The sequence below is a fragment of the Mycteria americana genome, chromosome 18 (assembly GCF_035582795.1).
Source record: "Mycteria americana isolate JAX WOST 10 ecotype Jacksonville Zoo and Gardens chromosome 18, USCA_MyAme_1.0, whole genome shotgun sequence".
In the NCBI taxonomy this organism is placed as follows: Eukaryota; Metazoa; Chordata; class Aves; order Ciconiiformes; family Ciconiidae; genus Mycteria; species Mycteria americana.
In genome coordinates, this window is record NC_134382.1 from 6515416 (window position 1) to 6540059 (window position 24644).

Below are 24644 nucleotides of genomic sequence, written 5' to 3' on the forward strand. Positions count from 1 at the left end.
AAGATCAGGAAAGAAAATTTATCCTAGGACTTGGAAGTCCAGTTTCTAATACACAATATTATCTTTCAGGATTTAGCCCCATCCATATCTATTTCCTGTTCTTCAGAAACCTAACATATAAACAGAGCTCTTGCTATGTATTTGTAAATTATATAAAGCTTGAAATGTCATTTCTAGTGTCTCTACTGCAGTCGTTGAATAAAACAGAGGCTTATGTTCTGACAGCAATTTCCTTTTCTAGACACTAAACATTTCTTGGATAAAAATGCCAGGGGCCTGAACGCTGTAGCTGTGAAGACTATTACACAGAATTCTGCTGGTAAACTGCAGTTATAATCAAATACATCCAGAAAAGTTAAAAACTAGAACTGCTTCAGGAAATTCTGAAGACTTAAAAACAAAAACCAAAACAAACCAACAACAACCAAACAAAAAAACCCACCCCCAAACACTGAGAAGACCTCCCTCCTCCGACCCCTTTAAAACCCAAAGTTAATTGGGAAGATCATTCATTTACTCGGAGAACCACACACAAAGACGAAGGATAAGACGGTCTTTGAAGGATTTCAAACATGCAAAAGAACTTCCAGCTACTAAATCAGCAAAGGCAGGGGATTAATAATAAATTAGCTGTTCCCAAATTTAAGTGCAACTGTAGAAGTCCAAACCGAAACATTTTTAAACGCTTGATATCCGAAACTCTTGAGGGTATCATGTGCCCAGGACCCAAATTCACTAGTTAGTTTTGAAAATCTTGGACCAGATGTAGCTAACAATTTCCACTGTGCTCATCACCTCTTGCGTGAGAATGGATGCCTCAGGCACCAGAGTCGCAGACTCATCTGAAAGTTAAAACAGGAAATAACAACAAGCAAAAAACAAAGCCATAAAAACCAACAATAAAGTCCACTTCTGAGTAGGACACATCTATTTCTCGCTACATGCAGGATTACACGAGGTGGACAACGCCTGCAGTAAAGGCCTTGCTTAGTTGTAAGTTGCTGTCAATGGTTGTCAATATAAACCATCTTTTTGTTCTGCCTGTCTCAGCTGGGTCCTGGCCCAGGACTGAAGCCTGTAGCTGCTACCACAACACACAGTAATAGAAATTGCCAACAAACGCCTCCCGCTGAACCCAGGCAAAGCCAAGGCTGCCGAGTGCCTTAGGAGCCGCGGGCACACGGCCTGCCAGAAAACCACCTGGAGTCTTCTCTTCCGCCTGCACGATTCACTTCATACGCTCCTTATAATCTCTTATTTTCAAGGGGAATAATGGGGGCGGGAGTGATCTTGACTTAAAGGCACATAAAAGTAGTCTTACCGATGCATTTGGTGGGAGTACGCACAAGACAGCACCCACAAGGGGGAAGGCAGAGAGCTCCCCTCACGCGACCCAGCGTGAGGGTGCCGAGTCCTAAAATAGGCCGCTACAGAAATAAGAAATTGCCATCACTGACCCCAGTCCGTCCCCTGCCAGGCAACTGCTGGGGTCACAGGCAGCTTTGCTCCAAAAGCGATCCCTAACGCAGGTCTGCTTTCCACACAGAGGTACGCACCTTGCGGACACCAAGAGCTAGCAGGGACCCACGGGCTCAGGCGCGCGTGGGTCCCTGGTGCGGGGAGAGCCTCGCAGCCCCACCACGGCTCACCGAGACCAGCAGCGCCTGCAAAGAAGCTTCTGGCTCTCGTGAGCACAGACAAGGTGCAGGGGCACGTGCCCGGAGGCGCCTGGGCAGGCGGAGGGGAGGGCACTGCCCCCCCCAGCTGACCCTGGGCCTTGGGGTAACATGAGGGTACCTGAGAAAAATCATTAACTGGCCCTTCAGAAACTGGAGCAGCTCTTGCCCCTCTCCAGGAGAGGGTATTTCACATGAAAAAAAAACAGAAGCCTTCTCAAAAAGCTCCCTTTTGGGCCCCGGCTTTGCAGCCTGCACTGGGCATAAATCACAGCCTTTACTGCATTCGCACAGGAGGGCACAATTAGCACAATTAAGACGACCCAGACTGGGACTGAGATGCCCTGCTGAGAGCCTGCAGCCCTCAGGTGACAGAAAACCAGCAAGAAGCCCCAAGAGCAGCATCCAGAAATCCTTATGCACATAACCAGCCTCCTGCGCCGCTCATCACCTCCCCAAAGGAATTGGGATGGATTGAGCCCATCTCTCGGCAAAAACAGGGGAAGCTGAGAGTAGGAAGGAGAAGTATAGGTGTTTGGCTTAAACTGAGCCTGGGGAAGGGGGAGGAAAGGCATTTCCCTAAGTGTATGATTGTTTATGGTGGTTTTTTCCCAGTGCTTCACTCAGTGACCTGAAGTTGTACTAACTACAATAAATTCAATTAAGGAAAAATTCCCTGAGTCAAGACTGTTTTGTCTGCAACGGGGCCACCTGGCACTCAGGGCCACGGCCACCACAGGGTTTCTGAGGAGACCCCATGCACTGGAGCTTTACCTGGGAAAGAGAAAATCAGAAAATCCTGTTCTTCGTGGAGATGGGGCGTGATGGAGCCAGTGAGTGAGGGCGCCCGTCCCAGCGGCACTACAGGTAAGGCCATAGAGAAAACCCTGAGCAAGTCTCCTCCAAGACTTGATTTCCTTCTACTTCTCGCCCTGGAGATCCATGTGTGAAAGTGCACGCACACACACAGAAGCAGACACTTTCACTCTTCACAAGTTTATCTACGCGACGGAGTAGAAAGAAGATACTATCAGGGTCCAGGTCCATCTTACTAACGCTGGCTATGCCGTACCCTGAAAGCACGACGGCACAATTCGTTTACACACAAGCAATTAGTTTAAGCCCAAAGGCATAGAGAGTCCACACATGAGCTAAAAGTTCAGGTATAAGCACACAGCCGGTTCATGCATGAGGGCAAAGTCAGTTTATGCACAAGCGAACAATTATTTAATACCTGGGCAAACAATTAGTTAATGCATGAGTGCACAAAAAATTTCATGCGTGACTCTGGACATTTTCACTTTGGACGTTTCAATTCTGGACATTTTCGCACATTACCTACAACGGAATAGGAAGAAGTAGTATCAAAAGAAGAAATACTGGCTCTATTTGTACTAACACCAGCTATACCATTCCCTGAAGGCAATTCTATTTGAACCCAAAGGATTATCCTAGAAAACAGATTGATTTGTTCTTGGCATGCACACCTCCATTCATTATTTTAGAATAAAATGGGAATGCTCTACAAGAGAAGTTATTACTCTTTCAAGCTCCAAAGAGTAAGGCCTGTTTTACGGAAAAGACAATTATCAGCTGAAACATCATCAGATTCAATAACCTGCGTATGCTGCTTAGCTGATAAAACACCCTGTGAGAATCACACACAAAGAAAGTCAGACTTGCCAAAACTCTTCCTATTTTCATAATTTTGTGCACAGTGGCATTAACGGGAGTGCAGAGGTCAAACTTAACACCCCAAATTCAGCAGCTGCAGTTTCACATATACGACTGTTCACATATGCTCTAAACCACAGCAGGGACTTAAAAGCTTTTCCAAAACAGAACAGAACCATATATTATTTAAAACAAAAACCCTAGAAGAATTTGTTTCAATTCCATACAGACTTACCACCAGCTTCAAAATGCAACGAATCTTATGTACCTGCATTCCACTTCGGGCACTGAACTGATTTTATAACCAAAGTACAAACAGAGTTTTTCAAAGTGCAGCAAGTGGTTTAGTGTTCAAGATTATTAGGAGCTACATGAAAAACAAGACCAAAACTCAACCTGAAAAATCATAAAACCGCAGAATCTTTAATACGTTGGCATCCTGTAAGAACAACCGTGAAGTTTGTTGCCTCAGCTAAATCTAACAGTATTTCCAGCATTGTTTATATCATATTGCTAGAATTCAAAGATGACATTCAGAACCACTTTGTAAGTATACGAAAATATAAAATAACAACTATACAACTGGATTTAAGTTGCACCTTCTTTCAAGGATCATCAAGAAAGCGTCAAAATAATTTAAGTATATGAAAATATAAAATAACAACTATAGAACTGGATTTAAGTTGCACCTTCCTTCAAGGATCATCAAGAAAGCGTCAAAATAGTTTAAGTACTTTCTGAAGCCACAACACTTAGGAAGTACTATTTATTAAACAAGTCATAAAATATAACATACAACAAGTGCTGCTCTTCACGTAACAGTATTTGAACTCTTCTCTCCCTTGAACTTAAACCACAGTTCTTAGCAGAAGCATATTTTGTCTCTGAACCCTTATTTTGAGGGAAAAAGCATAGAAACGACTCCCTCTGAAATTAAAAGGGAAAAAGATTCTTACATAGTAATTATAGCATCATTTATAAGAAACTTGTTAACAATGAACGTATGGAAACATATATAACAAGCAACGATAGAAAACAGCCCTTTACTGTATGAAAAATCCCATACAGATTCACTTTAAATACAAACCCACAAGATTCCCAGTATTACTCCAAAGATCTTTGGGTTTTGGGTTTTGTTGTGGGTTTTTTTTTCCCCCCAAACCAAAAAATACTTAGATTGCTTTTTCACAAACCTTGAAAGAAAAGCTCCAGAATGAGTTTAAGGACACTTGAAAAAAGAATTTCCCTGCATGAACCAAGTTTCACTTTTGCAAGGACTAACATCTACAGGACTCTTCGTGTGCTTTCAAGATTCGAGAAGACACAAGATACCGATTCGCTTGCTCAAGTTCTGCAGCTCCCTTTCAGGCTCGCCTGAAGGTTCAAACAACAAAACGATAACCCCCCCATCCCCAAATCCGAACTGAGAAAGGGCACAGAAGCACAATTCGCGCTCCTCACAGCACAGGGGAGAGAAACAGGGCGGCACATCTGAGTCACCGCGACAGGAACTTCGCAGACCCATCTTCCTTCAGGCGTCTCCAAGGGCTGAGCGTTTTTTCAAGCCGCTTTCTCAGAAATTCAGTCGAGGCGCAGCACGGCCCCGAAACCCGCAAGAGCCAGCCCACTCGGGCTCTGCCGCGCAGAGCAGCGCCCGTCCCGCGGCCGCGCGTCCCCCGGCGGGACTCACTTAAAGGAGCCGGGCAGCTTTGCCGCCAGCTCCCCGGTTATCCCCGCGTCCAGGTCAGCCGGGCGCAGAGCCGCCCTGGCCCCGCCGCCGCCGGGCAGCGCCCAGGCGGGCAGCCCCTGCGGCGGCCCCGGGAGGGCGGGGGGGCCCCAGCCGGGCAGCTCGGGGCAGCGGCAGCCTCGGGGCAGCGCCAGCGCCAGCGCCGCGCAGGGGCCGTGCGGGCAGCCGGCGGGAAGCGGCGGCGGCGGCGGCGGCAGCGGCCAGGGCGCGGCGGCGGGGGCCGGCGGCGGCGGCGGGGAGGGTGCGGGGGGCCGGCGCGGGCGGCGGCGGCGGCGGTAGTCGCCCCCCGGGAACATGTCCTGGAAGGCGGGGTCCAGCACCCAGTCGCCGCCGCGGCGGGGGGCGGCGGGGCCGGCGCGGCGGGGCAGGCGGCGGAAGCAGGGGTTGAGGCTGAGGTTGTGGCGGACGCTGTTCTGCCAGCCCTTGGGGCCGCCGCGGTAGTAGGGGAAGCGCCCCGCGATGTAGGCGTAGATGCCGCTCAGCGGCAGCCGCTGCTCGGGGCTGGCCCGGATGGCCATGGCGATCAGCGCCACGTAGGAGTAGGGCGGCTTCTGCAGCCTCTCCGCCGCGCCCGGGCTGCCCGCCGCCGGCCGCGCCTCTCCGGGCTCCGCTTCCCCCATGGCCCCCGCTGCGCTGCCGGCCCCGCCGCTGCCCCTCTAAAGCCGCTCCCCCCCCACCCCGCCCCAACCTCCCCCCCCCCCCGGGGCTGTTTGGGGTCGCGGGCGGGTCAGGACGGCGCTTTTCGGTTCGCAAACCCAAACACCGAGGAGCGGGTCCCCGCCCGGCCCGGCCCGGCGGCGGGGGGGGGGGGGGGTGCGGGAGCGGAGCGGCCCCGCCGGCTCCTCGCACGACGGGGAGCCGAGCTCAGGCAGGGGCAGAGAGGCCGCGGCGGGGGCGGCCCCGGCAAAGTTCAGCGCTGAACTGTCGTTTACCTGCAGTAAAGCCAGTCGAATATACCGACCCTTACCGCCTCGGTGCGATTTACAGGTGCTGGGCTGCACACCTATTACTTACAGATGCAAAGGCATCTGGCGCTCGGGCACCGCTCAGCACCATCACCGCCCCGGCTGGTACGGCTCTGCGGCAGCAAGCGCGATTCTATCAGTGCCGCATTCGTGCGAGCACCACGATTCCCCAAACGCTTCAAAATACAGCCGTAGGTAAAGAATTACTGGTGGGATGATGGATACCTGCCTTTGCCAGTAATGTAATTAAAATGCACGTCCTCCTTTGAAAAGTGTTTCTTTGATCACCCTCAATTAATTAAAAAAAAAAAACAAAACCAAAACAAACCACCAATAACCCTTAATTTAAAAAAAAATCACGACTCACTAGTCTGGAAGGAATCTGTTCCTCTTTTCCAAAAGTTGTAGAGAGCTAAGAAACAGAAGGAAAACGTTGATGACTATCAGGCTGTTGTTCTCAGTTTACAAAAACTACCACCAGTAGCTCAATCGTGGTGGGCCAAACAATGCTGTCATGTCCCATATTTTAAAAATACTGTGCAGGTCTTTGATCAGAAAACTTTCACTGAGCTAGATGGAAATATTTAAATTATTAAGAATGAAACGTCCCTACTGGTTATAACAAATTGCCAACAGCAGGAGAAGGAAGCTCTTTGAAGGAGCACAGGAAGACTCACCTGTATGACCAGAGTTGAGTTCTTTTTCTGCTAGCCCTGTGTAGTGGAAAAGAAAGTAACCAGAACAAGGCTGTTGAAAATAAAAACAGATTGCAGAACCAAACAGATCTCTACCTCTGAAAGAAGAGGGGGAGAAAGGAAGAGTGTCTGAAGTGCATCCCCTCCTACATAGCAATAGCATAGAACAGAACTTCTCCAGGTATGCAAAGACAAGACAGAATACATTGCCAGGTCTTAAAACAAATTAGCAGCACATTTTAACAAAGTAAAACAGGAGTCATAAAAGTACAAAGGGAGGAAAACTACAGCCTTTGAAGCCTGTGCCTAGAAAGCCTATGTCTAAAAGCTTATGCTACCTGTCTCTTAATTTACATTACAAAATAAAAACATAAATTAAAGACTATAAAATAACACATACAAGCAAAATCTTGGAAAGACCTTCAGCCCCCATCTCACAGAGGAAAAAAAACCCTTAAGTGCCCCACAAACACAATCCTAAGGTGTGCATATAAACTGGACCGCTCTGACACTCTGCGACTGTGCGTATCTTGGGAGGAATTCTGGGGCTTCACTGAACATCCCTGACGCGCGCCCAGTCCTTACCCATCTAAATAACCCTCTTGGCTTTCTTGCTGACGTGTGCACGTTTGGAAGATGCCTGGATCAGGACCAAAGCACCTGCATTCAGTACCTCCCTTACAGCCCTCCTCCCCGCCTACCAAAGTACTGAAAATCCGGACAAACTGAAATAGTGCTGGTGTTACCATGCGACCCTACAGTCAGCAGCTGAGGTCAGGGCTCTAAGGAAACAGGGACAGTCCCTACCCCACAGGAGTTCAAGACAGCAAGGTACCTATGGGGGTGCAGCTGCATCCCAGGAGAAGTTCGGAACATCAGTTAGTTGGCGAGCGATAACTTCCCTTTTAATTGGTGGAAAGCCTTCAAAGCATAACAGTGTACTTCCATCTCCAAATCATGGTCATGAGCTGCTCCTTGCTTTGGGGAAGCTCACAAAGCTTTGTGCTTTCTCTTAGTTATTGCTAGCTTTAAAAGAATGAAGAGGTCAAAGTGAATTTGATCAGACACACACACACAAGCACAAATACTGTCTCCCTTTCCGCCAAAAATATTCAACTCCCCAAGAAATAGAATCACACTAAGGTGAAAACTTAATCCATTTTTATTTTTTAAAGAAAAATATTCCTCTTTAAACACAAAGCATGAACTAAAAACCTCTGAGGAACAGCTTCTCCTCCCTTGGAGCGCATTTAACTAAACTGTACAGTGTTAGAGCTCCCCAAACAAGTATACACACATTACATACATTTCTTTCACAGGAAATAAGGTTTAGGACTCAAAATTGTCCTCCTCACCCTCTGTAGATACCCACTCCATCCAAAGGTACCCTGTCCCTTACTCCCACCACAGGACACAGTGATGATAATTTCTGGATGTAACATATATTTAAAAAAAACCCAAAGTATTGGCCAAATTGGCCCTTTCTAGCCTTCTAACAAACATCTGTGAGAGGTTAAGACCGTAGTTATTTCCAGGAATGGTGCGTGGAAGAAAAAAAAAAAATAGCAGCATCCACAGGCAACACAAGCCCTTGATTCCAGCTGCCCTGTTTTAAGGAACCCAGTCAGTTCAGCAGTGTTTTACAGATGTTCCCATCACCCAAGGAGAGGGAGTGGGAATAAAATATTCAAAGGCCAAATTCATTGCTTGAGAGGACAGCCTAAAATTCAGGGAATCTGGCCTACATATGCCAGCAATGAGTTTTCTTCCACATTGCCACACTGACCAATTTCATGTCTAAGATTTGGTGTAAAAAGATATGATGACCGTCAGCAATCAGCAACTCGTTCTACCAATTCTTTCTATCCCACCAAATAGATATGTGCATAATATTTGTCACATCTGCCAAACTCCCCAGACTGCGGAACTGGAACCAGACTCTAGAATCCATATTCTTCCTAATTCGGAACGGCAAAATCCTTGAAAGTCTCTGCAAGGTCTCAGAACGTGCCTAACAAGCCCATATCCAAAGAAAAAGTACCTGGGCATTTTCAAGGGAAAGCAGGTGATGGGAAAGGTCTGGAAATGGAGCTCATTTATATCCCACGTGATCATTAACTGTTGGCATTATTAAGTAATGCTCAAATCTTTATCAGACCATTTTGTAAAGCTCTTTCCATTCCATACACTCCAACAGTTTTTATAGTAGGAAAAATATTAGAAAAATAAAATCTCACCCCTGAACAACACCGTATGAAGATCAACATCACCATTCACAAAGATTTTTACAGGGGGACCAGATAATATTTTGTTTCCTCCAAACCAGCTCCATATAGAAAACAGCAGCAAGATGGACACAGTATCTAAGAGCTAGATTAAGGCCAACAATATAAAGACAAACATGGGCTCAGATCTTTTGACATGAAGAAACCCTCCAAATGTTTTTACACATATGCATGCACACGCGCGCGCGCACACACATACACACGTATACTTGTGTGTACTATTCAAGCGAAGGCTTCACAACTGTGAAAGCACCACTGGAGAGTGTTCTAGCACCAGAATGAAAAAATTGGTTGTCTTCCCTCTTCAGCAATAAAATCCAAAGTCTTTCTATTGCTTTGGACAAGCTCACCAAATACCCTTCCAAGAACAGTTTCAGTGAGCAGATTCAGAAGTGCAGTGACAGGTTAAAGTGTTCCTGTTCTGGAATACGGGCAAGAAGAGGTGTGTTGAGAGGCTGCAGCTCCTTGGTTGCTGGAAAGGAGGAGAAAATTTCTATTGCAATCTGGTAGAGACAGAGACCAACTTGGACTCCAGGTGAGCACGATGGTAAAACTCAGCACAGACTGGGAGGTGAAAGTGGAAAGTTTGCATACATGAAGTCACAGTGCACATCTGTTGGCATAATAAAGACAAGGAAACCCACAGTATTCTCTGGCAGGCTTGTCTCTGCATAGGAGGCCCCTGGGTACGCTGGAAGTCGGGACAAGGATCCATGAATGGGATGTCACACACTGCACCAGGACATCATCAAACAGCAGAGGTCTAAATAGAAGCTTGTAAGTTGGTCTGCTAGCATCTTGCCTATACGCGTGCTTAAGTGAGCCTGCAGAAGTCTATAAAAGGGACAGAAATCTCTTAACAGCAAGGTTACGGGTCTGGCTTGGCTATAAGTAACGATTCATGCAACTTACAAAAGAAGTAATCATCAACCTGCGGCACACCTTTCTGCTGCAGGTCTCTATCCTGGATCTAGGCCTTTGTATAGGAGGTGCGGGCTGTGCAGCCCTCGACCAACACTCTAAAGAGGCTGAGAGAAAGATGCAGAGTCAGGAGTGACATCTCCCCAGCCTCTCGGATCAGCACGTGTGGGCAGAGGTCTGTCCTCTGCCTGTAAGATGCCGAGTAGGCAACGAGCAGGCCTCACTAACAAGGGAGGATGGGGAGGAGGGGCTGGAAGTGGGCTGCTGAAACAATGCAGGAAGACATGGAAGAGACAAAGAGAGATTTAATTTTTCAGTGCTTGAATCACCAGCAGTAAAGACCCATTTAATCTGTCATATAGCATGCTGATTCGAGTCTGGCTATCACTCACATGATGTACTAAGTGAGGCTGTGGTAGGAAGTCAATTAAAACATGCAAGAAAAAAAAAGAACGAAGTGAAAGGAAGGGTGATCATCACTCCGAGGTGCGAATTTCAGGTTCAGAGCAGAGAATTATCAGCAGATACACACTTTGTTTCTGTGCACATGCAAGAGTACAATAGAGGGAACAGCAGCAGAACTGAAAGGGAGGAAAAGACACAGTAAGCATAGCACTGTAATTCAAGATGCAAACACAGGACAATGGGGTGAGGGAGAGGAAAGAGGAAAGAAGTTTGAGGTAAAGGAGCCCGAAGGAAGAGACGATAGAAAAACTCTGAATAGAGTCAGTCCTGCTTCAGGAAATACATAGCTAATGTCAGTCGGCTCTCTTTTCACCAGGTATCCTTGACACGTTGGTAAGTCTTCTCTCTGCACTTGGGATTTAAGAATCAAAACGTAAAGATCAAGACTTTTTTTTTTCCTAAGATGTACTAAATGATTTTGAGTGTTCAGCACAATACTCTAAATGGCCCCTGAATTCTAAGCAATGCTGAAGACTCACCCAAAAGCAGAAGTGCCCAAATTATAAATTGCTTTTGAAAATCTAGGGCTACTTCCTTTGGGTTAGAAAAGAAGAATCTATCCAGAAGCCTGAATTGTCCAGAAGCAGGTTTGGCATTTCTCACTGAGAGCACCTTGGCATTTAACTAAGTAAGAAATATCTTAAATGGCTACTTAGCAAATCCCAGTATCAGATTGAGGCGCCGGGTTTCTGGATAAATGTATACAATCAGACAGCTCCTCACATATCTTCTAATAGAATAGATTTGTGCGATTCACATAGGGATCCTTTCTTACTACGGAATTGTAACAGAATTAATGCCTCCTGGGTAAAGCAAAGCGCAGGCTTCCTCTTTCTAATGCAAACCACAAAAGGATGTCTGTCTGGGGTTTGTGCATACCTACAGCAACGGTGCTGGTTGGAGGTACGTACAGACAGCAGTTTCTGAGAACCAGCATGACCAGAATGGCAACTGGTGAAAGCGGGCTCAGGGCACAGCCCAGGTGGAAGCACATGGACATATAAGATGCAAGAATACGACAGAGCAGCCAAGGTCACCCATGTGCTTAGGCAAGCTTAAGGCAACTAAAGAAAATTCACTGATAATTTAGAGGAGAGTGCCAAAGGGAAGAGAGAAGAGGAACCACTGGGCAAAGAAGCTGGGAATGCCGTTACAGTAGCCAAAGCCCAGCACCAGCTACTAAGCCATCCCTCTTCTCCAGCTCATTTGTTCTAATTCTCCTCATTTTACCAGCACCATCAGCATGAGGTTAATATGTCAGAAAGAAGAGCTGGGGATAGGTTCCTAAAAATGTAGCTTACACATTTTCAGGCTTGTGTCTCTGGTCAGTTCCTTTGAAAGAAAGTGCACGGGCCATTTGACTGGCCTCTTGCTTTGAACTGGAGCTTTCTGGGAATTCTGCCCGCCACCTCCAGGGACAATCCTGGGATATGTTCTACCTGGAAGTGATGGCAGCAGCTACCTGGGTTCCTTGTCATGACAGTTGAGCATACAGCAGTTTGTTAAAAAACAGCATGCACCAGTGGCACGGCCATTAGATGTGAAGCCGTGGTTGAATTCTTTTTGTCTCCTCAGAAGCAGGTGGAACCAGAAAGAAAGGGAGTGTTGGCACAAATCAACGCAGGCTCCGGTAGACATAGGCTGATGTGAAGATAGCATTGAGAGTCAGACTCACGGCTAGCAGACCTCGGAGAGCGGAGTTACCAAAATGACCTTGGTAGAAGAGGACAACACAAAGAAAAAAAGGAAGAGTAGAAAGAGGTATTAAAGAACTGATGAGATAAATAACAGTGAACATACGCTGTGCTCTTTCTCTCTCTCTCTGCCCAGCGTTTTCACCATAAACAGAAATTGCTGAAGCGCTTTTCCTGTCAGGAAAGATTCCACTGCTCTCTTTGGTTCTAATTTCATCTCATCGCTCTTCTCAACACCCGCATCCCCACCCCCTTCCTTCTGTCTCAGTTTAGCACTCTGTCAGTATTCTTCAGACAGTCCAAAGAACTGGACTTGAAGAAGGAAAGAATAAGGCGTAGCCTTATTAAGGTCTTAGAATAGCAGGCAGAAGACCCATTTTGCTACTACTTGCTTATTTGATCTCAAGATCAGGTCACTACTACAGCACAGTAAAGATCTCAGTTACCCTCACAGAAATGCTCACACATACATGAAGCACACATCTTGCACCTACCTCTCCAGCCTGCCAAATCTTCCCCTTTGGTAGTTGTGTCTACCACACAGGTAGATGAGTGTGATGAGTGATCCTCCTTTTTGATGGAATTATCACTGCAAATACTCCCTCCTTCCATAGCAGACCTCATATCTGCAAAGAGAAAAAGATAGGAAAATTCAGAAGGCATCAGTGGGAGCCAAAAGTAGCAGAATTTACGAGACTAAAGCTAGACGTGAGTAATGAATGGTTGCCTGGTAAAATCATGAAAGGATTGAGGACAGGGGCTGGAAACAAAAGGCAAATTTCACTGCTGTGCAGCAGAAGTTGCCTGCGTGTTCATCTCATACACTGTCCATATCAGCACCACCACATCTGTGGTTGAAGGAGTTATCCAAACAAGGGTGAAGGCAGCGGCAGTAGCATCCCTGGGGCACCACTAAGTGAGAAAAGGACATCTGTTTTGGCAGACAAGAAGCTCTCCAGGCCAGTGGATTCTTAAGGGAGTTTTGGTAGCCTAACAGTCATCACCACCTGGGGTTTCCCTGAAGGTTTCCCATCTATCGTGTGCCCTAGATGATGCACGGCTTTGCTTGCAAGCCAACTCCTTCCTACAAATGCATTTGCAGGAGTGCAGCAGGCTGCCAGCATACCATGCATGCCCCGCTCGCTGAGGTTCTTCTTTGGGAAGGAGGACAACTCGGTGGCAAAGATGTTGCTGTCTGAGTGGGTGTGCTCCTCTGAGCTAGTTGGGGTGAGCAGAGCCTCATTCTGAGATGGGAAAAGCAGCAGCTTCTGTCCTTTCAGGTTCAGGCGGGCAGGGCTGATGAGTGGCCGGCGGTACCGTAAGGAACCTGAGCTGGAAGTCACAGAGCCAGCCACCGACGGTGCTGGAGAGGGGATGCGGGAGGGAGCACAGCTGCCGGACAGCAGGGAGAAGTGCTCTGAAATGGAAACATCCCCGAAGAGAAAATAATGAGATTATAATCCCCATACAATAGGCACACAGTTTTCTTTAACAATTCTACAAGAAAAGGGAACGGGAGTTGCAAACGTCCAACATATCTTGGACTGAAATTCTTTATTCATTCCAGTTCCTACACTGCAAAACATGGAGAAATTCCACGTGCACTTAGGTACACTCAAGAATGACTTAGACTAGAGATGGGTTTCTCAGGAGCCGGGTGAGCTTTCTCTCTGCTCACTTGTGTCCATTCAGGAGAGCCTGCATTACACATGCTCTTTTGCAGGTAAATCAACTGTTCTGGCATGTCCTTTAAAGGCTGCTGGGAAAATGTATCAGGATGCGAGGAGGTCTGCACAACGGCATTAGCCCAGGCTGTGACTGCATTTCCAGCAGCAAACACTTAAGCAGCAGAAACAGCCAAAGGATCCACTTGGGGTCAGGAGGGCAACAGACGGGTGTCACTGGAGGACACAGGAGCAAAAGGGCAGAGCAGACAGGGTAGCCAAATTAGCAGTTCCTTGGGCTGGGGAAGAAAAGTGAAACAGAAGAGATGCCCTAGAAACAGTTTAAAGTCTCCTATCAAAGCAGTCTCAGCTCAGCTGTAGAGCAGGGAAGGGATCCTTGCTTTGTCTCACTGATTTCACTGTGAGCTCTCCCAGGAAGGACAGCCAACACACATAGCACCTTATTTTAATGCAATCCCACTCTTAGTTGGAACTCTCTGCAGCATTTCTAACAGCAAAACTGACATTTTCACTGGGATGTGAGCAGGGAGGAAAGAATTAAACTTGGATCATGTGTTTCAACCCACTCACTGCAAATCCTGCAAAGACAGTTGCTGTGGAAGGCCTAATGCATCACCTGATGTAGGCGATTCCTTGGACTGAGATGACTGCGAGGCTGGTCGACTTCCACTGAACAAATAGCCAGAATCTAAAAAGCAAAAATGAAACAGTTTGAACCCAGCTGGCTCAGCTACTGGAGATCTATCCTTCAGAAATGTAACTGCATCATCTTGTCATCAATCTCAGAAGGGGATGGGTGGTAAATGTAGGTGGGAAAAATGTCCCTGTTTTCCTGGCTAGGCTATATGCCAGCGTCAGAATAATCCACTTTTCCCAGCTGCAGCAGAACAGATCTGTCCAGCAGGCTCCAAAAACAACCCTGTGACTGTATCACAGCCTGGCTTGCCTCTACTTTAAAAGGAAGAAGGTGAAGATATGGTTGTATCCTTGTCTCACTAAAAGAGCCTTAAGGGGAGATCACAGGGTGAGATGAATTCCCATCTAGCTGTCAGGCATGGTAGCCATAATAATGAAGGAGGAGAGAAAAAAAAAAAAAAATCAATGAAAAGTACTGAAGTCAGGAAAAAGAAGTGCTACAAATGAAACCTCAGAGCTTAAATCAATTATTTTTCTTAGGCACTTGATTTACATAATTATGGGCAAACGGCTTTAGAAGTTGAAAACCTTGCTGTTTGCGAAAAATACTCAGCCCCGACAGCATGCTCCCTCCAGTCTGTCTGGCTTTGCACCTTTGCAAAAGAAAGCACAGACCTCACAAGGGTGCTTTAGCACGCAGGGGGAATCCCAGCCATCTGGTGCATTTCCACCTGCCCTTCCAGTGGCAGTTAGGTAACCAGAAAGGTGAAGGTGTGCCAAAAGCTGCCACGCTGCTGGAAGGTTTGCACGGCTGGTCCTTCTCTTGCTCTTAGTGGATCTGGCAAAACTGCTGGCAGCGTGAGCTAGAGAAACGTCGAATGAACAGAAGAATCCCCGCAAGACTGCTCTCTGCTGCAGTGTTATCCTAGATGAACGGAAAAATCCCCGCAAGACTGCTCTCTGCTGCAGTGTTATCCTAGAAACTGCCACGTTTTGGCCTCTCACCTTCTGGTAATCAGTTAGTGACACAGGAAAGCTTAGCTCTCCTTGGATGGAGAATAGCATTTGAACGCTATTTCCCATCTGTTAGTTTCAAGCATGGCAAAACTGAGGGCTTATCGAGTTACTGGGAGAGAGTCTTTCCTTCAGCCTACAAACCTTCCTTAGATTGCACAGAGCCCTTAAAAACAAGAGGAAATGGGGTCTCTAAAGCAGCTTCAATAGTTGTGCTAATGCATATCAAATCCAGACTTAGGGAAGAGCCTGCCTTCAGCTCTAGCAAGAAAAGCAAAGTACACAAATAAGCTAGAAGGAAGGGAGGGAATGCTCGTGCCAGATCAGTTATCCTAATGCTCCCAATCACTTCCAAAAGCTGCTGCTCTTCTCCATTCCCATGTCTAACTGCTCCTTCTGTCTCTCTCCCACACATAGCCTTGTAGCTTGTGCCATGCTACTGCCACGAATGCCTGGAGAAGCCCCTCGATTTCAGCAAACCCACAGCAGGCAAACCCTCAGCAAGACGTTTTGTTTCATCACGATGGCCATGGTATGTTGCGTCATTTTGTAATGCCAAAAACCAAACTACCAATGCCGGATACTCCTCTGTGCCACAGGAGCAGCGATCTCTAAACAGGACTATAACACGTGGACACCTCACAGCCCATTTCCTTCTGAAGCACTGTACCACTCCATCGTCATTTCCATTGGGCCAGAAAGTTTCATGCACGCTTACCTGCTCTGGCCAAGGAGGGGATGGTACCCAGGGAGAGTGCCCTGTTGAGACGACCAGGAAGAGAGGAAGACGACGTTCTGCGTGGGGATCTGAAGAGCTGTTGGTTTGTCAGCTGGAGAATACTGGGTGGTGTTGGGACAAAGAGAGACGTAGCAGAGGAAGGGAAGCCAGTCCCAGTGCCGCTGGGAAAGAGAGTAATCGAATCCCCAGAAAGGTACCTGCAAATGACATGCACGACAGACATTTAGCAATGAGTACGCTCCAGTAACTCACTCTCTCAGTTGCACTTCTTGCGTGAACTCTTGCTTTGTTATCAGGTTTGTACTAATTTTTCAGTGCAGGAGTGCAAGATGCAGAATGCTTAGAAGTTTACGGGAATGTTCCTACACCTTTGAAACTGGGGAAGGAAGAACTGCTCAACCTTACTTAAGTGATTGTGCACCAACCTGTCCCACAATACAGGGTGGAAAAATGGTGGAATAGTTTAGGAACTCAGGTGCAAATAGGCATAGTACCTTGGTTCTCTCCCTGGATAAGAAAATTACCCAGAGACCACCAGAATGCTTTACAAAGTGCAGATACACGTAGGACCAACAAGAGAGTACATCTTATGTTTGTTATGTGCACATGCAAACAACATGCTTAGAAATGTCATGACTGTGGGAAGCAAGTCGTTATCTACTAGTCTTTTTGTCTTTAGAAACCAGAAGCAACATCTTACCTCTGATGCCAGTATAGAGAAAAGTATTTTTATGGGTACCTAGATAAAGATTTAGGCACAAGAGCTCCGTTTTAAAACTAACATTCAAACCTCTTTAATACATTTGCTTTTGTTATACTTCTGCGAGGTAAGGAAGACTCACTACCCTCACTTTACAGACAGGAAAGGGAAGCAAAAAGAAGCTAAGTGACTTGTTGAGGGTCACATAAAAATCCTACGATAGAACAGAGACACAAACCCGGGTTTTCCAATCCTAAATTGAGCCCTAAACCACTAAATTTTCCTTTCTCTGCATATCATAACTAACCACAAATATGTACTAGCATAGCGATTCAGAGGGAACTGTGCTCCTTTAGTATACACTCCAAGAAGTGTCTTGCTTCTCGTGCGTAAAAACCAATCTCTATTATAATGCCTGGAAAAAATTTAAATTGGCAGTAATAACGGCAATTGTATTTCTAGGTCTGTGAGTTGTTTTCAATGGGTTCTTTCCAAGTGAAAGAGGGGAGCTGTAGAACAGCATGTCCAACTTGAGAACACAAGATGAGAGGTAACAGACAAAACATACTAAGGGTACCTGTACCAGTTAGCTTGATTTTTAAATACTACAGGCATAAAATGTCTTCTGTTCCACTGGTAAAATAACTGTGTGAGAGGACTTTGTATTTTAAACAGTTTTTGCAGCTAGCACTGCCACAGTATTTCACACTCAATTACTATATGCAGATAAACTATGCAATTAATTTCTGATACCCCCATTTCATCACCTACCTTTACAGTGGTTTAAAATTTAAAAATCACCCTAAGCTGAACAATCTGTCAAAAATTTACTCCTATTTTTACCTTCTTTCTATTCCTCCTTGCACTCACGTACTGATCTTAGCCCATGTGTACAGTTTAGTTGACTACGTTGCATCAGAAATGAGGAGTCGGCTTTGGAGCCTCACTTGTGTCCTCATACCACCAAAACGAGCATTCTAAGAATGTTGCAATGTTGAAAGCATAGTAATTTTGTATTATTTTTAACAATTAAATAAAATACATGAAAGAAAGTCTAGAATATGAACAAGATCTCTCCAGGATCTCCTGTAAGATTTTTGTTTAGTTAGAAACAGGTAATACTCTTGTCAAGTAAGTCATGATGAAGTACTGAACAAAGTATGAAGCGTATGTATTTTAAAATGGAGGTATCAGACTTTGCAGCATATAATCAAGCTGCAACATTTAGAGGTTTAATCTCACTTCTGATGAAAACACTGAGACAGATGAGAGCAGCAACATGGCTTTTCCCCTGTCAGAGGAAAGCCAGTAGTAAATCAGGGCGTGAAGGAACATACGTATCTCAATCTTGCGCTGTGAGGTGATTTATGCATGTGCCATTCTCTCTTGGAGATTAAAGAGGTGATGCAGCAATATTATGCAGTGCTAGCACGTCCAGAAGAAGCAGTCTAGAGTTAAGATTACAATTTAAAATATCTTATAAAACTACTTATCTGCTAGTACGAGGCAGACATCAACAATCCCGACCAGCTTAATCAGGCTGAACAACATCTGAGCCAACCAGCTTCCTGGCGCTTGCAAGCAGGACATGCCTTTAACAGTGGCAAGGAACTCGTCAGTCTTGCAGCGGAGACCGCCCAACCTCTTCAGGTTCCAGAGGACCTGGGAAGGGTGTCACGCTTCGCAAACGTGCAGAGTCCTTTAGTGCACATACATATACACATTCGCCCCACCACACATACAGATGTAAATAGCAGATGTACGTGTCCATCTCAGCTTTGTAAGAGAAAATGAATGGGAAAGGAAATTAAAAGTGCAGCTCAGGACTATGATATGAATCATATCAGAAAGAGTGATACCTACCACTCACTGTGCCATGTCTGTGAAGGGCCAAATCAGAGCATCGCCTGTGAAGACCATGGCTCTTTTTTCCTAACTTTGCACCTTTTGTATTTTTGGGCTAAAGGATCCAGCTTTACACGGTTCCTTGCTGTGCTGGAAAACAGCTTATCTGGCTTACTTGGTTTGGGCAGTTTTTCACTTAATGGGCTGGAAGGTATTACAATTATTTATCACGCATAACCATAATCTCTTTCCTGAGATTTTAACTTTTTTGGATCGGACTTCCATGGGCTCTGCTGCTCAACAGCCCCACTTCTTCTCAACCTCACCAAGTTAGTGCAGTCAGATCCTCTGGGCAGCTGATGAATCATTTGCCTTGCACCATCCAGAAAAGGAATTTTTCTGGTTAGCAAAGAAGAGCTGAAGAATTTTAAGCATAGCATATTAATGCCTTCGGATTGAACGGTGACCAAAGAATGGCTTAAATATTGATCCACTCTGAACCAAGCAAATTCCTGCAACATGTGCAAAATCCTGTTCCTTTTCTATGCGCTCTTCTTTTTAGTGTTTGCCACTGTCATGTCAAGAGGGCTAGATGCTGCTAAAAAGCAGGGGAGCTGTCGTGGGAATGCGCTTCGTGCCTGAGAATGGTCAGCTGAACTAAAACTTATTTCAGAAGCAGATGAAAGAAGGTGAGGAGATCAAGAGGATCATACGGCAGGAAGCAGCCACATCACAGCCCTGGAAGGGAGCAGTGCAGCTGTGTCTTTGCTCTCCAACTACTGCGTTGCTCCAAGCCATTTGTGATAATAGTGGGTCTGGTAACAGTGAAAAAGTAACCAAAAAAGGCAGAAGAACAGGAAAAAAAAAAAAAAAAAAAGGCTCTGGAGTCAGATAGTTTGTGGAAATAGTCAGGGCCCGGAAGCCGTTTATTTCAGAACTCGGTATTGTGAACATCAAAAATTGGGTATCTTAATTAGCGTTTACAATGATCACAGCATTACTAGACAGTTGGGCACAACTCTGCTACACAGATACTTTTAAAATAAATAAATAGAAGGTTAAAGAAGAGTATTACATGGTATGGGACCGTACACTGTCCTGAAGAAACACCTCCTGCCAGCAGAGCCTCCCCTCCTCTGTCCCAAGACCTCTTATCCGAAGACAACAACAAATGTGCGTGCCTTTTTAATTCACATTTTAACCAGAGATGCTGCATCACCCCTGGGATAGAGACATGGGAGAGCATGGGACGGGTCAGACTACAGGGCCGTAGATGGACCTACTCCTACTATCAGATAATTCAGTACATGAAGAAAGAAGGTAACATGCAGTCACAGTCAGGCAGCTTGCTATATGTGCCCAGCTTCATCTGCCTGGAGGCAGGCAGGGAACTGTGTGTCAGTCATGGGGTAAAATGTTTCCTCTGGAGTTAAGGTCCCATCATAATTTAGCTATGAGTTAATCCACGTATAACTGCACCATTTTCTCCAGGCAGCATGGGTGCTGCTGCCCAGACCGCAGAAGTAGCTCACTATTGCCTTACTGCTGGCTGCAAGATAAGCAAGCTTCTGCGAGCTGACGTGCAGTCACTTGTCTGGTCTGCTGCACCACATCAGTCAGTGCCATAGCCTGTGCGTCCGGTCAAGCTGGCAGAATCAGGAGTAAAGAGCAATACACTGAATATAAAACAGGCCCAGGGAGAGGGGAGAATAATGCTAAAAAAGGGCATAGGTCTCAGACACATTAAGATTTTGATACGTGACTTGGAGAACTAGAAACTTTAGCCACCAAGACTAAGAATTCTTTTCTCCTACATGCTGCCCTGCTTTGGATTAAAAAGGAGGGTTGAGTTATGGCCAAAAATGTTCCAGCTGCCAGGTCCTGCACTAATACCTTCTAGAGTACAGACGGATGTTTGCCATCAATTTTACCTTCCCTCCTAGCTGGTGGCACAAAGGGAGGTGCGTGTGTGTATACGTACATCCCACATCTACAAAAATCCAGACTTGCTGGCATGACAAAAACGTTCAGAGGACCTCTTCCCTGCCTGGGTACTTGATAGCTCTGGTCCCAAATGAGGCTTTACAGGGGATGACTCAAGGTACGCTTCAGGACTGAGTACTGCCCCTTTCAGATGAGAGCATCTGCTACGGCTCAAAGAGGCCCCAAGTGTACTTGCAGGTGACGGCACACCTGGAATGAACTGGAGGTTATATGTGACAGCACACAATTTCAACAGCATCTCTTTTAAAATCGAAGCAAAGCCATACACCACAGCTCCCTGCTTTCATGAGTGGAGTCGGTCTGGAGCAATCATCTGGCTATTAATTAGATTAATTTTTATAAGATTATAAATAATTTGTCCACAATACATCAATACATACTTTCTATAGTATCTAAAAGCATGATTATTAGCTTCACATAGTTTCAGCATACTTGAAAAATATTCATAAAGCCAAAATAAAACATCACTACACCATTTTTATATTCCCCTCTTGTCCTCATCCTTTGACACACCCAAGCTCAGTTCTCTAGGGCATGCAAAGCACAGACGTAGGAAAGGAGGAGTTAAGAGAAAGGAAAGAACGGGATATAAATATAGCATATTTAGAATTGTAAAGGGCCATAAAGGCGTCAGTTTGCATGCACAGCGAGGGCTTCAGGAAGACCAGAAGTAGCAGCAGCAGAGATGCTTACTTGGTTGCTAGCTCTGGGTTCTCCCTCAACCCTCTGATAGTCTGCAGAGTTGCTCAGAAATTCAAGAGTGCAGCCCAAGTATCCTCTTATTCCCAGCCACACTCACTGGTGGCAAATGAAGGACAAAAGCACTGGCCTGGCAGACATACAGGCACTGCTGTCCCAGGCTGCAGCTGCATCAGTTCCATTGAAGCAGAGCACCATAGTGTTGTCAAAAATCTCGTCCAGGGAAAGGCACTTAATGAACCCACATCGGCCTCTTTATACACCCAACTCTGCTGGGCAGGGTACAAGATGCTTTTGAGTTGGCAGATCAGCCACGGCCGCTGTGAGAGCCAGAGTCAGCCACTGTGGGCTGGAGCAGATTTGATTTCAAGTGACACACAAACCCACTAACGATCCCTCACCACCTCAGCTCCATTCTGTAGCACTGTCCTCTGGTCCAGACAGCAGCACATGGCCAGTGTAAAAAAGCAGCACCTGAAATTAGAGGGTTTCGGGCTAAAATCCTCTAATACTGTTGAATTAAGATGATTGCATGCTGTGGCATGTGTGGCTGGGAGAATTCTCAGGCAACAAAGCTGCATCTGGCGACCACATGTTCCCCTGTGGCCTGAAGTAAGAGTCCAGCTAAGTGAAAACAAGAAGCTCAAAGCACTGATCCAGTGGCTCTGGATGATTTTTGTGTCAGCCGTGTTAGTAAGTTACCAGCCCTTCGTGAGTTATTATCCCCCTCAGCAGAAGCAAATGTATGCCCATGTGTCATACAAAATAGCACCGCAGCTTCATGAGGATGGTGGCACTGTGCTCAGATGTTGGACTTTCACCAAAATACCTGAGCTGGAAGCATACATTTCCTTCTGCTGGACTTACTGTGGGGGAAGCAACCAGGCAGAGTTAGACAGCTTATCTAACTGCTGAGCTATTTCCTAACCGAACCTCAAGTAAAAAATGCAAAGTTGGTAAAGCACCTTCCTTACAGAACCTACAGCACAGCACAGTGTTCAGAATAGTCTATTTGGCATTGAAATCAGGTATTGCAGGAACAGTCTCAGTAAAGGCAGTGGTGGTTTAACTATTTTTTTTTTCCAGAAACAGTCAACAGTAAAATACTGCTAACTTATAACTGATCTTCTTCAGGCCTAATTGTCTGAGGAGACACAATTAGTACAGATCGAATGCCAGCAGTTTATAAATCAGAACATCTCTGGAAAAAACACCTTTCTCCTCCTTTCTTCCCTCTCCTCCAAAAGATCAATCATCCTCTACCATCGGCAAAAGCATGTGAGACAAAGCGTGTGAGAAAAGCAGAAAGAGAGGAGATTGTCAGCATCAGAGTCTCTAGAAGACCAAAAATTCAATTGCTGCAAGTTTGGTTTTGAGGCTCTGAGGTTTTTTGTTGTTTTTAGAAGCAGCAGCACAGGCATGCTGAGGCACCGAGAAGTGGGAAAATAAGCTGACACCTGAGCAAAGACAAAAGCTTCTTTGGCATTAAAATTGAACCACACTTCAATATGTGTTTTGTTATTTTGTTTCACCTTTGAAATTTTTCCAATTATGAGTCCAAAAGTTCTTCAATTAGAAGTTGTGGACAAAGCACCACAGAGACCAGGGCTTCAGTTGTACAGCTTGGCCGTAAAACAAAGTAGCTTTCTGATGTTCTGACATACAAAATTAGTGCAACTTGTAAATATACTTCATTTGTATTAATCTGCATAGAGTGAAGACAAATGGATTTCTTGCTTGCATGCCAATTGCTGTTAACATCTCCCAGCTAAAAATATTTTAAACTGTTTCAGTATAGATTTGCACTTGCTATGCAAACAGAGCTAAAATATTTCTTAACAGTGTTATTCAGGCTTCACAGTGTAAACCCCTTCCCATAGTTCTACCAGCTGCCTCTTCCTGATAGCTAGTGTGCATCCTCCCCATCCCACCACAGTACTGCACAGGAAAAAAGACAAGAGAATAAAAGAAAAGATCAGGCACAGGAAAACAACGTAACACTTAACAGCAAAACATCATATAAGGCACCAGACCCCAGGGGGCTCAAAGATAGGGCATGTTTAAATTGAAAGAAAAAAAAAAAGTGCTGCTAAAAAGAAGGGAGGAAAACAGCTGCTCAGAAGAGATAGGAGGCCACATGAAATAGGACAAAGTGAAACTTAATACAGCCTTGACTTTCAGCTCCTGAAAGCAAAGCATCTGAAGAGGCGACAAGCATCTTTAGAGGCTGCCACTTAAGAGTTTCCTTGCTACTGGGCAAGAAAATTTGGACAGATTAATTTTATTCTTATTAAGAAAAAAAAGGATATTGCCATTAGAAATCAGGCATAACGTTACCATGACCATCCCCACACATTTTAACAGTTTGTCAGCTGCTCACACCCCTCCTCCTTCCAGCGGTCTCAAGATATCCTTCTAAGCATGAGATTCCTCCCGTCACTCGGACATACTTGACAGCAGAGCAGCAAGAGGAACTGCTCACCTCTGCCACAGCAGGCGGTTGCAAATTCATGTGCTAGAAGCTAGCAGGAATTTTCAATCCAACTTCTATAGGTAAGTGCAGAAGATAATCGCAGCTAAATAGAAACATCAGTCTTTTCCTACATTTAACTTTATGGGGAAAACTTGAAAGCACTGAAGCAGGAAGAAGGGAGGAAGAAAAAAAAATCTAGATGTCTTATTTCACTTAATGGACATAATAGCTAAGGTTTCCTGGGTCTTCTGTGCCGCTTGTTTAGAGAATGGCAGAGCTGGCACTGGATTTGGTTCCAGTGTCCATTTCATGAGGTGGCTTTGTCCACCTCACTTTTAACAGCAGATGGGCTGCAGAGCAATGGTGTGGGAACGGCCGCTGCAGTGGGGAGTTCTGCAGGGGTGAAAACGTTATAGCAATAACCGCAGTGTAAGGAAAGCTGAGCAGACAGTGATAGCACATCCATACACAAAACTGTGTGTGTCCCCTTTTTTTCCCCTGCCACTTCCTCTCCTTTCACCAGCCTACTATCGTCTGTCTTAACATTGCTCCCTGCTCCAACAGGCTGACAGGTACAGAAAAAAGACTGGATTTTTAGGAACGTTTCCTACCAAATCTCCTCACGGAGAGTAGGAAAGAGGCACCAGAGTGATTGTGGAAGTGTAACCCAGAACTGAGGACCCTGCATACTGCTGCTGGCTTTTTTTCCTGTTTTGATGAAGTCACA

The 24644-nt window shown here is 45.7% G+C and overlaps 2 protein-coding genes across 6 annotated transcripts in view; both read right to left on the reverse strand.

Annotated features, from left to right (window-relative positions):
• Window positions 1-3587: 3587 nt before the first annotated feature.
• LOC142418468 (uncharacterized) lies at window positions 3588-6099 on the reverse strand. The gene is made up of 2 exons (XM_075520334.1): window positions 4544-6099; window positions 3588-3717 (listed from the first exon to the last, which is right to left on the reverse strand). The coding sequence occupies exon 1, from the start codon at window positions 5715-5717 to the stop codon at window positions 5037-5039; it is 681 nt and encodes a 226-aa protein (XP_075376449.1). The 5' UTR covers window positions 5718-6099; the 3' UTR covers window positions 3588-3717; window positions 4544-5036.
• A 1802-nt stretch (window positions 6100-7901) lies between these two features.
• Window positions 7902-24644, reverse strand: part of TMEM201 (transmembrane protein 201) — a 35266-nt gene continuing 18523 nt past the window's right edge. For 4 of the 5 annotated variants that reach the window (XM_075520487.1, XM_075520486.1, XM_075520484.1 and 1 more), the window contains 5 exons: window positions 16176-16393; window positions 14424-14495; window positions 13249-13539; window positions 12617-12748; window positions 7902-12141 (listed from right to left, as the gene is read on the reverse strand). In XM_075520487.1, the coding sequence (XP_075376602.1) occupies window positions 12044-12141; window positions 12617-12748; window positions 13249-13539; window positions 14424-14495; window positions 16176-16393 (811 nt within the window). In that variant the 3' untranslated portion in view covers window positions 7902-12043. Of the gene's footprint in view, window positions 12142-12616; window positions 12749-13248; window positions 13540-14377; window positions 14496-16175; window positions 16394-24644 lie in introns of those variants that run through there. The other variant, XR_012778323.1, reaches the window with a different exon arrangement.